We start from the raw sequence: 13,561 nt of genomic DNA, 5'->3' as shown, positions 1-13,561 counted from the left end.
ATTCAGAGTATATGATTGTTATGCACCACATGGTAAGAATATCCATGGTCAGGTATTCAGGACTGCTCAGTATTTAAATGCATCACAGGATACCAAGGACTGGAAAGACAAAAGGTATTTGGAGACAGCTCCTAAAAATAACCTGTCACAAAAACTATATGTACAAAAAAAAAAAAAAATCCTTTTGATTCTGCTGCCCATCTTTCTTCACATAGATGTTTTGCCTTGTTTGCTTTGTGGTGGATATGCTCTGGGGCAGGCTTTGGGTAACAACCATCCAGGCATGTTCCATGTGAGGTTCCCTCAATGGGAAGAAGGCAATGGAAGCATTCAAAATCACCTCATTTCAAACCATTTTTCTGTGATTGTTTGTTAGATCAAAGGCAGCCACAGACAGCACCAAGGAGGTTAGTTAACCACGTCGTAGTAGTAATTCCGCAGCCGCAGCTCCACTGCTACAAATCCAGGCCTGTTCTCCACCCTAAAAAGCAAAGGAATGGATTATTGTTTGTCACTGTGTCTTGTGGGTTGAATTGTGTTTTTCCCCTCCCAAAAGTATGTTGAAATCTCAGCCAGAGTACCTGTGAATGTTACCTTATTTGGAAATAGGGTCATTACATATATAAGCAAGGTGGATCCTAATCCATTAAGGTGGACCTAATCCAATATGACTGATGTCCGTATAATGGGAGAGACACACAGGGAGAACACTATGTGAGATAGAGGTAGATACTGGACTGAGGCATCTATAAACCAAAGGACACTAAGGATTGCTAACAACCACCAAAAGTTGGGAGAAGCAAGGGAGGATCTTCTCCTAAAGCCTACAGAGAGCATGATCCTGCTGGCATCTTGATTTCTAACTTAATAGCATCCAGAACTGTGAGACAATAAATTTCAGTTGTTTTAGGCTATCTTGTTTCTAATACTTTGTTATGATAGCCAAAGGAAACTAATATAATGAGTTTGTAAAAAAAAAAAAAAAAAAACAAAAAAAAGTGCTGATTATGGTTTATCTCTTTTTTGAAATTAATACTTTGTGCTTTCAAGTGAAGGTGTACACAATAGTTTAGGTTCCCAATCAACAATTTCTACACACATTGCTCAGTGATTTTGGATACATTCTTCACAATGTGTGAACATTCTAATTTCCATTCTGGTTGTTCCATTTCCAACAATCTAGTTTTCCTGCCCCCTTAGCATCTCATCTTTATTTTAAAGTAATTGTTGATCTTTTGGTCTCATATAGGTACAGTATTCATGGGTGATTTTCTTTATTTTGTGAACCAATCTGTTATTTAGCTAAAAGGTGACTTTAGGGGATAGTTTTGGCTCAAGATTTAAAGAGTATGTTAGGATACTATTATCAGGGAACCCTCCAGTCTCAACTGTTCTAGTAAGTATGGATTTTTTAAGAATCTGAGGTTTTGTTCCTCATTTTTCTCCCACTCCATCAGGGTCTATCTATGGTGGCCCTGATCAGAAAGGTCACTAATTGTAGCCAGGCACTATTGAGTTCTTCTGGTCTCAGAGTAGATGATGCTATGGTTCGTGCAGACCATTAGTCCTATAGACTAGTATCCTTCCATGGTTCCTTCTTTATTTTATTGCTCCAGGTTCGAAGAGATCAGTAGTTCTATCTTTGATCATGGTCTTTTAAGAGTTACACTTTTATAGGCATGAGTCTATGAATGGTTGTTTCTCCTAGTGGCTGACTCTAGAACTAGTGTGACCAGCATTCTGTGAGAAATTCAGAGTCTCAGGCTCACCACAGATCTACAGAGTCCTAACCTTCATTTCAACAAGATCTCCAGATTTTTCACTAAAAATTAGAGAATATTTGAACTGCAGGCTCAGTGACTATTTCCTTGTGAATCTAGTAAAATAGAATGTGTCTGAAAACATTTTTTAGTTGGTCATTGCACTGTAGACTTGCATTTAATTGTTTCCTCATAATCTTGTATGAAAAAGAACCTGGGCACAATTTAGACTTTCCCTCCCCAAATTTCAAATGGATGGCTCTGGATTTTCTGAAAACACACTAGTGATATCTGGGTTCTTATTAAAACTCAAAACACTTATGTCAAAAGGAAAAGCATAGACATTGTCTATTATAAATATTAACATAGCAAAGCTTTCCTTTCCTGTCACAGTTCATGAGTTGACTGATTTAATTAAACCAGGGATAAACTTTATTTTTTTGGTTTAACTGTTAAAAAGAAATTTTACACACAGACCTCATTGGTTGATCCTAAGGAATCAAACTGACTGATCCCTAGGAATCAAACACAGGAATCAAATTGACCACATTTGTGGAAAGAGATGATAGAGAAGCTCTGTATCAGTCAGAATAAGGCCAACGGCTGACTGCAGAACAGACCATCAGTTGTTCGTATTCATGTTCAACCTAAAATTGAACAAAATTATAACAAGTCCACAAGAGCCAAAGTTCAACCTTGAGAATATCCCACCAAAATTTACAGATTATCTCAAGAACAGATTTGATGCACTGAACACTAATAACTGAAGAACAAATTAATTGTGGGATGACTTAAAGAACACCATACATGAAGAAAGCAAAAGGTCATTTAAAAGACAGGAAAGAAAAGACCAAAATGAGTGGCAGAAGAAACTCTGAAATTTGTTATTACATACAGTATCTAAAGTGAATAGAAGAAATGATGCAGTAAAAGATCTGAACAGAAGATTTCAAAGGGTGGCTTGAGAAAACAAAGTATTATAATGAAATGTGCAAAGACATGGAGTTAGAAAACCAACAGGGAACAACATGCCTAGTAGTTCTCAAGCTGAAAGAATTGAAGAAAAAAATTCAAGCTTCAAGTACAATATTGAAGGATTCAATGGGCAAAATATTGAATGATACAGTAAGCCTCAAAAGAAGATGGAAAGAATATACAGAGTCATTGTACCAAAAAGAATTGGTTGATGTTCAGTAATTTCAGAAGGTAACATATGATCAAGAATCCATGGTACTGAAGGAAGAAGTCTCAGCTACACAGAAGGGACTGACAAAAAACCTTATGAATAGCAGTGAAACACTGTCTGATGTATCACTGGACAAAAAACTAGGCTCCAGGAATTGATGGAATACTAATTGAGATGTTTCAATAAATGGATACACTGCTGGAAGTGCTGTCAAGAAATTTGGAAGAGAGCTCCCTGGGCAACCAACTGGAAGAGATTCATACTTGTTCTCAGTCCAAAGCAAGGGGATACTGTTGAATGCAGAAATTATGAAATAATATGATCAATATCACAAGCAAGTAAAATTTTGAAGAAGGTAATTCAAAAACAATTGCAGCATTACATCAACAGAGAACTGCCAAAAATTCAAGCTGGACTCAGAAAAGGACATAGAATAAGTGATATCACTGCTGATGTCAGATGGATCTCGGAGGAAAGTAAAGAATACCAGAAAGATGTTTACCTGTATTTTATTGTACACCAAAACATTCAATTATGTGGATTATAAGGAATGATGAATAACACTATGAATAGTGGGAATTCTAGAATACTTAACTGTGCTCATGAGGAGCCTGTATATAACCAAGAAGCAGTCATTTGAACAGAACAAGGGGATACTGTATGGTTTTAAATCAGGAAAGACATTCATCAGGACTGCATTTTATCACTGTTTTTATTCAATCTGTATGCTTAGCAAATAATCTGAGAAGCTGGACTCTATGATAAAGAACATGGCTTCAGGATTGGCAGAAGATTCATCAACAATCTGCAATATGCAGATAACACAACCTTGCTTACTGATAGTGAAGAGGACTTGAAACACATACTGATAAAGATCAAAGACTACAGCCTTTAGCATGTATTACATCTCAAAGAATCAATAATGGTTCTTCACAACTGTACCAATACACAATATCATGATACAGGAGAATATATTGAAGTTGTCAAGGATTTTATTTTACTTGGATCCACAATCAACACCAAAGGAAGTAGCAGTTAAGAAATCAAAGGACATATCGCACTTGGCAAATCTGCTACAAAAGATCTCTTTAAAGAATTATAAAACAAAGCTGCCATTTTGACGAGTAAGGTGCACCTGACCCAAGCCATAGCATTGTCAATCTTCTGATAATGTATGTGAAAGCTGGACAATGTATAAAGAAGACCAAAGAAGAATTGATACATTTGAATTTTGGTGTTGATGAAGAATACTAACTATACCATAGACTTCCAGAAGAATGACCACATTTGTCTTGGAAGAAGTACAGGTAGAAGGTTTTTTAGAAAGGAAGATGACTAGACTTCATCTTATGTACTTTGGTCATGTTAGCTGGAGGGACCAGTCCCTGAAGAAGGACATTATGCTTGGTAAAGTAGAAAGTCAATGAAAAAGAGGAAAACCCTCAATGAGATGGATTGACACAGTGGCTCCAACAATAGGCTCAAATATAGCAATAACTGGGAGGATGTGGCACAGGACTGGGCTGCTTTTAGTTCTGTTGCACATAGTAGCTATGAGTTGGAAGTGACTTGATGGCACCTAACAACAACAAACTTTTACAGACTCTGAGTCCCTGGGGTGGAAGAGGTTAAAGCACTCTGCTGCCAACTGAAAGGTTTGATGTTCTAGTCCAGCCAGAAGCATCCTGGAAGAAAGGCTTGGCTTCTACTTCTGAAAAAAGCAGTCATTAAAAACTCTATGGAGACAGTCTTATTCTGACACACAAGGGGTCCCTATAAGTCAGTCTTTTCTATGGTAACTGGTGTGTGTATCTCATTTTGGTGTGTTGAAGAGGAAACTTAATAACAGATAGACATCTGAATTTGATTTTAATTTATGTATTGACCATATAAACCCTGGCCCAAACTGCAAAAGCCCATTAGAACCAGCCCTAAAGCAATGTAAATTTTTGTTATCCTACTAGAAAAGGAGCTCTGGTAGGGTAGTGCCTAAGGCACTTGACTGCTAACCAGAAGGCTGGCGGTTCAAACCCACCAGCCATTCCTCGGAAGGAAGGTTGGGCAATCGACTTTTGTAGTAATACTGCCTCAGAAACCCAAGGAGGGGTCGCTATGAGTTGGGTCTGACTTGACGGCACATAACAACAACACTAGAAAAGGATAGTTAACAAACCAAACCCAAATCTCCTGCCCTTGAGTCAATTCCAACTCATAGTGACACTCCACCCCCAACAGGGTTTCCAAGGCTGTAAATCTTTATGGAATTAGACTGTGTCATCTTTCTCCCACAGAGCAGCTGGTGGGCTCAAACCGCCAACCTTTTGGTTAGCAGCCCAGTGCCTTAATCACAGTACCACCAGAGCTCCTTAGTTATCAAATCATTTACCTCCTGGTTTAAATATTAAAAAGTCTCTTGGTTGCATGTGGGTGGAGGGACCAATTATTAGCAGCCAGGCCAGAAATAGCCTGATGTCAGTGGATCTCAGCAACGGGAAAAAGTAGGATTCAATCAGTCTTGCTAAATAAGATTAGCCAGTGGTTGGTTGATCATCTGCATTTCTCCCTCTTCTTCTTTACAAGCCCCATGGTACTCACCTTCTTCAAGTCATTGCTTTTTCTGTACTCAAAATGGTCTTCCTTGGTGCATATAGAAACCTTATGTTCAGATTGAAGTGAGTTTTAATTATTTGTAACAGGTGAAAGTGGCTGACTTTTCATAACAAAGAAAAAATTGAAAAAAAAAAATGAAACAAAACAAAAAACAGCTTCAACAAGCTTGCGAAACATACAGGGATCACTTCTTATTCCTTTCAATTCTAGAAGATCCCAATGCCTCTGTTCCCTAGGGAATCTTTTCATTGCTGAGAAACTATCTTCACACAGGAGATCTTTAGTTGCGGACATACATTCAACAACCCCAGGCCCTGCTTGGTTTTGAATTTCCATCAGACGTGTATGAAAACCTAAAATAAGATATTCTTGATGTGTGTAAATAGAGCAGTCTGAAAATAGAGTCTTAACTCACTTTTAAAGTCTTGATATTAATCTAGAATCCATATTGAATATTAAAGCTGCCTTTCCTACAGCAGTTTTGCTAACCTTGATCCTGACTATATACCCTAAAGGAGACATTCTTTTTCTCTGAGGTCTAGCACGTACACGATGTATTCCCAAAGGGTCTTTCCATTGTAGCCAAACAGATGCAAGATGTGAAAACTTATATGGGAAGGGTTGTATTATTGAGAAATCTTTACAGTGGACCCCTAGATATAGATGTGATTGAGAAAAGAATTTTAACAGCAGGTTACCTGAAGAACCTGTACTGCCATTGTCCTGTGACTATCCTGTAATAAATTGAAGAGCACATACTATACACTTGAAATTATGTGTTCTTAAGCAATCATGTAATCCCACGTATATGTTATCCATCTATCCTTGCTAAATCTTTCCTTTTAGATATTCTGCCTTTTTGTCCCTGATTGTCTTCCAGCCAATTATGATTCCGTAACTTTTAGTTCCTGCTTCAACTTCACAAAAATGTTTTCTTCCTCATTGACTATCAGAGTGGCCATCTTCACTCTGTGAATTTGAACATTTTTCCTGTCTGGACTGCCTTTACCCTCCAAAAACTTCTTTGCTTTTACTTTAAGTAGACTCTGCGATCTTGCTCTATGAAAGACTCCTCACATTCTAAAGTATTATAGAATGTATTTACTTTTAAGCTTGTTTTTGCCCCCACTACCACCACACACACACCTTGTAAGCTCATACAAGGGCAAGGACTAGGGTTTACTTATGTTTCATTTACTGCTATTCCAGCTGCCTGGAAAGGCACCTGCAGTAATTAAGGTTATATGTCAGCCTGGTTGGGCCTGGTTTAGAGTGACTAGGCGCTCTGATGGCATAGTGCCTAAGGCATTTGACTACTAACAAGAAGGGTGGTGGTTTAAACCCACCAGCCACTCCTCAGAAGGAAGACTGGGCAATCTACTTCTGTAGAGATACCATCTCAGAAACCCAAGGAGGGGTCGCTATAAGTCAGAATCGACTCAACAGCAGTGAGTTTGGTTTGGTTTCTTAGGTAGCTGGATGTAATTATTCCCCATGATTCCACTGGTAATCAACTCCATGGCAGAATTTACTGGAACAGCTGAGTATCTGCCTTAGGGATGTTAAGAAGAAGTTTTAAGAAAGGTCTCTGCAGTTTGGGGCATGCTTAGATTCTGCCTTTGGCTGGGACACCAGTGAGTGGTCTACCATATTGTCTGCTGATCTTGGGACTACCTCTGGACTTAAATCAGTGGCCTGCCATGTTGTTTGGTAATCTTGGGACTGTGCCATTTTATTTGTCGACTTTGGTTTTATCAGCCTCAGCAGCTAACAGCTGCCTGAGTTAGGAGGAAACCTCTAACTTCGGTGGGCTGAGAGCAAGAGGCAAAGCTGAAGCCCAAGGTCAAGGGGCCTTCACCTAGTCCCTAGAGCTGGCACTTTGAACTCAGACTTCTAGCTTCCTAAACTAGAAGAAAAAACTCTTGTCTGGTAAAGCCATACTTGTGGTACTTTCTGTTAGAGCAGCACTAGATAACCAAAGCAGCAGCCATGCACACAGTAGGCACTATGGTAGTGAGTGGGGAAAAGTGAATCTGCTCTAGATCTCGTAGGACGCATTAAACTCAGGCAGAAAGGATTTGGGATGAGAGGGAGCCAGGCACAAACCTTGCCAAGTTCTGGAAAAATTACACTATAGCTTGGGTTACAGACCTTTATAGATGATTTTGACACCCATCTAGATAATTCGTCACTCTAAGGGAATCCTGAATGTCCAGAGTTTTTCTCTCTTAGCAGAGGCTGGCCCCCATCTCTAAATGGTGGATACCATTAGAGACTGTTTTTTCAGAATGAAGAGTCTCAGCTTCTTTCACTCTGCAAGGGCTTTTCATGTATGGGTTAATTGGGTCATTAATTACATGACCATGAATTGATTTTGGAAAACACTTATTGAAACCTTCCTTACTGGTTCCTGTTTTTCTGAAAGCCAGTGTTTTCTTCCTGGCTTTAACACAGTTTCCACATGTGACTGTTATGGGGTGATACCCTAGTATCTTTTTTTCCCCTTAGCAAAGTGAGAGAGGTGAGGATGATATCCATCTCCTCAGGGTCCTTTTGAAATTGTATGAGAGTCTAATATCAGAGGCCCTTGGTGTATGTAAATAGAACAGTTTGAAAGCAGAGCCTTAACTCCATTTTAAAGTCTTTGACACAAGTCTACAAACTATGTAGAATATTAACGTTGCTTTTCTAACAGCAGTTCCTCTAACCTTGACACTGACCTAAACTTGATACTAACTTAACCATATACCCCTTAATGGAGACATTATTTTTCTCTGAGGTGTGGCAAGAGCAGGATATCACAGTCTATTCTCAGAGTCTTCTACTATGGTCAAACAAATAAAAGATGTGATAACTTATACCTGAAGAATCTTGATGCACAGCATTATCAATAAATCTTTACAATGGACTATCAGAAACAGACATGATTGGGAAAGCAATTTTAATAGCAGATTAGCAGAAAAACCTGTCCTGCCATTGTTTTGTGATCATCTGTAATTAACTGAAGAGCACATATACTTGCAATTATGTTCCCTTAACCAATCATGTAATCCCACTTACGTATTATTCCCCATCCTGCTAAATCCCTGATTTTAGATATCCCACCTTTGAATCCCTGATTACCTTTCAGCCAGTTATGATTTTGTAGCTTTTAGTTCCTGAACCAACTGCACAAAAATGTTTTCTTCCTCTCTGTCGGGTGAAGTAGCCATTTTCACTCTGTGAATTTGAATGTCTTCTCAGTCCAGAACATCTTTGGACTTTCAATAAATATTTTAATTTTACTTCTTCAGAATGTGGGTCACATTAGGACAAACTCCTCTCAAGGACCCCACCCCAAAACAACAGAAAAAAAAAATGCACAGGTAGGTATCTTCCCAAGAGACTTTAAATTCTTTTTCTTGGCCATGCTCTAAGCAACCTCCCTCTGCTCTTTTTTATTTTAAATTCAATTACACTATCTACCTTGTTGTTTCTTTAGCTGCCCTCAAGTTGGTCTTCAACTCATGGTGACCCCATGCACAGTGGAATGAAACATTGCCTTATTCCTGTACCATACTTATTATTGGTTGTGGATTGGACTGTAGCCATCCATAGAACTTACAATGGCTGATTTTCAGAAGTAGATTGTCAGCCTTTTTTCCTGGTGTTATTCTGGAAGCCCCACTGAAGTCTGTTCATCATCATAGGAACACACAAGCCACCCCTGACAGATGAGTAGTGTCTGCCCTTGAGATGCATTGGCCAGGAACCCAACCTGAGTCTCCTGCATGAAGATGAGAATTCTACCACTGAATTACTATGGTCTTTTTCTACTAATTAGGTTTAGATGAATTTCCCCTTCTCCTCATTTCAAGTTACTACTAGGAAAATTCAACCTTCAGAAATATAGCTTTGTTGAGGGGGAAAAAAATTGATAGAGTTTTTGTTTCTAATTTGGGGCATGCATTGTCACTATTTTTCATTCACTGGTAGCCTATCCTGGAGCTCATTTTTAGTTATCTATCCACCTGTCTAGTTCCTGGAGCAGAATTATAAACCTGGCATTCCTATAAAGCATGACCTAAGATTGAGTCTGTACATGATTTACCTATAAATCACACTCAGATTATAATTTAAATTTCCAGTTGGGAGCATATATTTTGAAATAAATTTAAAAAAAGAAGGTTGCTTTTGTTTGCTGTAACTTTGGTGACTGCCAGGAAGTTGTTTTCCCTTATGTTATAATTTTGGCAGTAACAACAGAGACAGCTGTGCTGTTCAGGGAAGGCTGTGACAAGCCCACCTGACTGAGTTCTGATTCCCTAAGAAACTCCAAGAATACACCAAGATGTGAGGAGCATCTGGCAGCCCTTACCTTGTCCACAAAAGCCAAGGTGCTGCCCCTGGTTGCATCAAAGCCCCCACTATAGCTCACCCCAACAGCCTACCATCTGCCATGTCCAATCCATCCCTGAATCCCCTCCCCTGCCCACCTCCAACTCTTCTGTGTTAAACATCTACCACAAAGGAGCAGCTGGCAGAAATAAACATGGCAAGTATTAAAGTTAAATGCAAAAACACTATTTTAACTATCCTGCATGGGAGATTATTTTAATTCCAGGTTTCTTCATTTGTTTCAGAACGATATGAAGTACATTTCCCTCAAGGAAGTGAAATTTTTCTAAGGAAGCTGCAGGCAGACAGAAGTAGTACTTTTTGTAAATGGTCACATGGATGCTCACCCATATAGAAGGCTAATGGTTTGCTCCTGGGGCTTTTGGGCCTGTATTTGTGGTGTGTTACTACCAGACACTGTACCCCAGTGTTGACCCTTGGGAAGAAAAGGTCAGGGTGGACCATGGAAGGTCAGAGATATTGTGAGGCACTGAGGAGATATGCCATTACGTCCACCTCCTGACCGCCAAGGCTCCCAGTGAACTCTCAAAATGGGCCAGGGCCTCCAGGGAAAAGCAGAGTTTATGATGCCATTAAAAGCCAGGGAAAGCAGGTGCTGTTTCCAGCAGTTTATTGGCCCCTGGGAACTCTGATGAAAACAAAGGATTAGCTACTGATACACATAAATGGGACCTCTTTAAAGTCTCAGGGAGCAGGTGCTTCCTTCACCCCTCATGCCCCTACTCCTAGACTTCATGCCAGTTTGGAGGGGGAGCCATGAAATGAGACAGGCAGGGATAGGACTCTCAGGCCAGGCACACAGCATCTTCATACAGTCTGCAGCATCATCTTTGGGAATTAATTTCTCTCCCATTTCTCTATATATTTCCACCCCCCATAATTGTCTAGTCGAGACCTTCAATTTCAAAAATAGCTGGCCCACCCCCACCACTAATAGTTCTAACAATTCTAGTTTGGACTTGGGGAGAATTAAGTCAAGAATTCAAGGAATGGTGTTCGTATCTAAAATTCATTAATAATACTTTCCTCTTGTTGACACTGAAATTCCTTTAGCAATAACCAAACTAAAAATGACCCAAACTAGTTGCTGTTGAGTTGATTCTGAATGACAGCGATCACAGGTATGTCAGAGTAGAACTCGGCTCCATAGGGTTTTCAAAGTCTAATTTTTCAGAAGTAGATCCTCAGGCCTTTCTTCCAAGGCACCTCTGGGTAGAGCTGAACCTTCAGTTTTTTGGTTAGAAGCCAAATGTGTTTTTCCTACCACTTAAGGACTTTTTAGCACTAAAAATTATGGTCAAAGAAGATTCCTCAGGGCCTGGACAGGCTCCTTTGGCATTGGAAGGCCCCTGTTAGGCCTGCTCTCTGTCAGCAGCTGGGGACAGGGAAATATTGGCCCAAAGATCTACCCTCTCCCTTTGTTGTTGATCTTCTAGGTTGCTTCTAAATAAATATTGAGATTCTTTACTTCTACTCTTGATTGTAGTGGTGGTGAAGTCCTGAGTGGTTACAGAATAAAAACCAAGTGGAATCTGAAAGCTTTTGCAATGCCCTCAGCCTCCAAGGTTTTCCTGTGAGGCAGCAATCAGATCTCAGCAAGCCTGAGTCCTCAAAGTATCCAATCTATGGCAACTTTCAGAGCCGAGCACCTCACCTCTAAGCTCCAGGGCTCTAAGTGCACACATTGGTATTAAAGGTCTGGAGGTGGACACTCCACAGGCCACATTCACTTGGCTGCTGGCCCCTGAAAGAAGCAAAGGCTGCTTACCTAATTCCCAGGAGCAGTACATTCTCCTCCTCACTGAGATGCCTGTGCATGACCTGAGAACAACAGTCTTTAAACATTCTTCAGTGCATGCACCAGCATTTGTGACCCACTAGGCAAGATGCATGATTAAGCCAGTGTAGGTGCTGAGGATCACTGATCCAAGGTCTGAGTATCTTCTAGAGAAGTTCTACCTTAAATAATCCATACCACATTAATAAAGGCAATTCACAAATTTGGAATTACATATTCTTCTGTTAAATACTTTTGTCATCCTCAACTGCCAAATGTGGTATATAGCACCAGATTCTTAGAAACATCTTTTTACTTTAACTAGTTCTCCATTATTATCTACATTGAAATTTTAATACCCTAGATTAATTGCCTAAAATTACTCTTTAGATTTTAAAGAATGTAAGTTACAGTCCAGAAAGCAAGATATCTTAAAGCAGAGGCAGTTTTTTTTTTTGTTGTTGTTGTTTTGTTTTTTAATTCCCCATCCAATGCTTGTTTAGAAGGGAGCACATTCCTAATTAATGAGAAGACAGATTTTATGCTACTTTTTTTAATGTCCAACCATCCCATCTGTCTCTAGAGCATTTGCATTCATGGAAGGAAGGTGTCCAGTACTCACTCGTATGTCCAACACAGCTGCATCAGCTCATACATCTCTCTTGGACACCCTGGAGGGCACCCCATCCTTTCTCCTTTCTCTAGCATAGCAGACACTTCACTTCCTTTCATTCCCTGAAAACATGCAAAATACACCTGAGCTTTTAAAACATACTGTACAGCAAAGCAAAACAAATAACCAATCCTCTCCTCAAAAATAGACAGACACAGAAGCGTATATAATGTATTATTTTGACCATATAAAGTACAAAAATAGGAGAATTTAATCTATGACTATAGAGGTCAGACGTGGTTACCATTGGAGCAAGACTTGTGATTTCAGTGGGATGAGGTGAGGAGTGTACTTTTGGAATTCTGTTCTGTTTCTGCACCTTTGGCTGGGTTCTTGGGTGCCATTAGTGAAAATTCATCCAGCTGTATCCTAAGAGTGATGTACTTGAACAAAAAGTCTAAAAAATATAAATTAGCTACAAATTTGATATTGTATGAAGTCATTTCTATTTCACTTCTAATTGGTGATGACTGATGTGTATATTTCATTCATATTTATATGTATAATGCATAATGGAAAAATGCATAATGTTCATTTAGTATCATACCTTTTTCAATTTGGAATAATGTGAAGTAATATTAATTGCTCTGTGTCAAAAAGTAGTACAAGATTCTGAACAGGTACAGATTTTATCATTTTCAGGTTCTTTTAAAGATAATCTGGGTGCCTATCTGTCCTAATGGCCATATAATTATGAAAAAAAAAAATACTAGTGACTCACTCGATATGGCTTCTGCCCATAGGAAAATGCTTCCCACATGAGCACGCCGAAGCTCCAGACATCACTCTTGCTGGAGAACTTGTAGTAGTTGATGCATTCTGGAGCATACCACTTCACCGGCCATTTCCCATGAGTCTGGGCCTGCAAGCAAAGCAAGTAAAATTGTTGTTATTGATGTTGCCATTCAGTTGATTCTGACTTCTAGTGACCTTATGTGTGCTGAGGAGAACTGCTCCATAGAGTTTTCAAGGCTCTGAAGTTTTAAAAGTAGATCACCACCACAGCAAAAGCAGTGATCAGAGGCCAATTTATAGCAATAAGTGCACACATCAAAAGAGAAGAAAGAGCCAAAATCAATACTTTAAACGAACATCTCCAACAATTAGAGAAAGAACAGCAAGAAAAGCCTACAGTCACCAGAAGGAAGGAAATAATC

At 39.4% G+C, this 13,561-nt stretch overlaps 1 protein-coding gene across 1 annotated transcript in view; it reads right to left on the bottom strand.

The window, feature by feature from the left end:
- Window positions 1–408: 408 nt before the first annotated feature.
- Window positions 409–13,561, bottom strand: part of SYK (spleen associated tyrosine kinase) — a 164,512-nt gene continuing 151,359 nt past the window's right edge. The window contains exons 12-14 of the mRNA XM_007949072.2: window positions 13,126–13,266; window positions 12,354–12,466; window positions 409–481 (exon numbers count right to left, since the gene is read on the bottom strand). Coding sequence (XP_007947263.2) covers window positions 409–481; window positions 12,354–12,466; window positions 13,126–13,266 — 327 coding nt within the window. The remainder of the gene's footprint in view (window positions 482–12,353; window positions 12,467–13,125; window positions 13,267–13,561) is intronic.

This window comes from Orycteropus afer, unplaced genomic scaffold (genome assembly GCF_000298275.1).
Source record: "Orycteropus afer afer isolate SDZICR_OR568_19922 unplaced genomic scaffold, OryAfe1.0 scaffold00236, whole genome shotgun sequence".
NCBI classification, from domain to species: domain Eukaryota; kingdom Metazoa; phylum Chordata; class Mammalia; order Tubulidentata; family Orycteropodidae; genus Orycteropus; species Orycteropus afer.
This window is presented reverse-complemented; position numbering and strand designations above follow the sequence as displayed.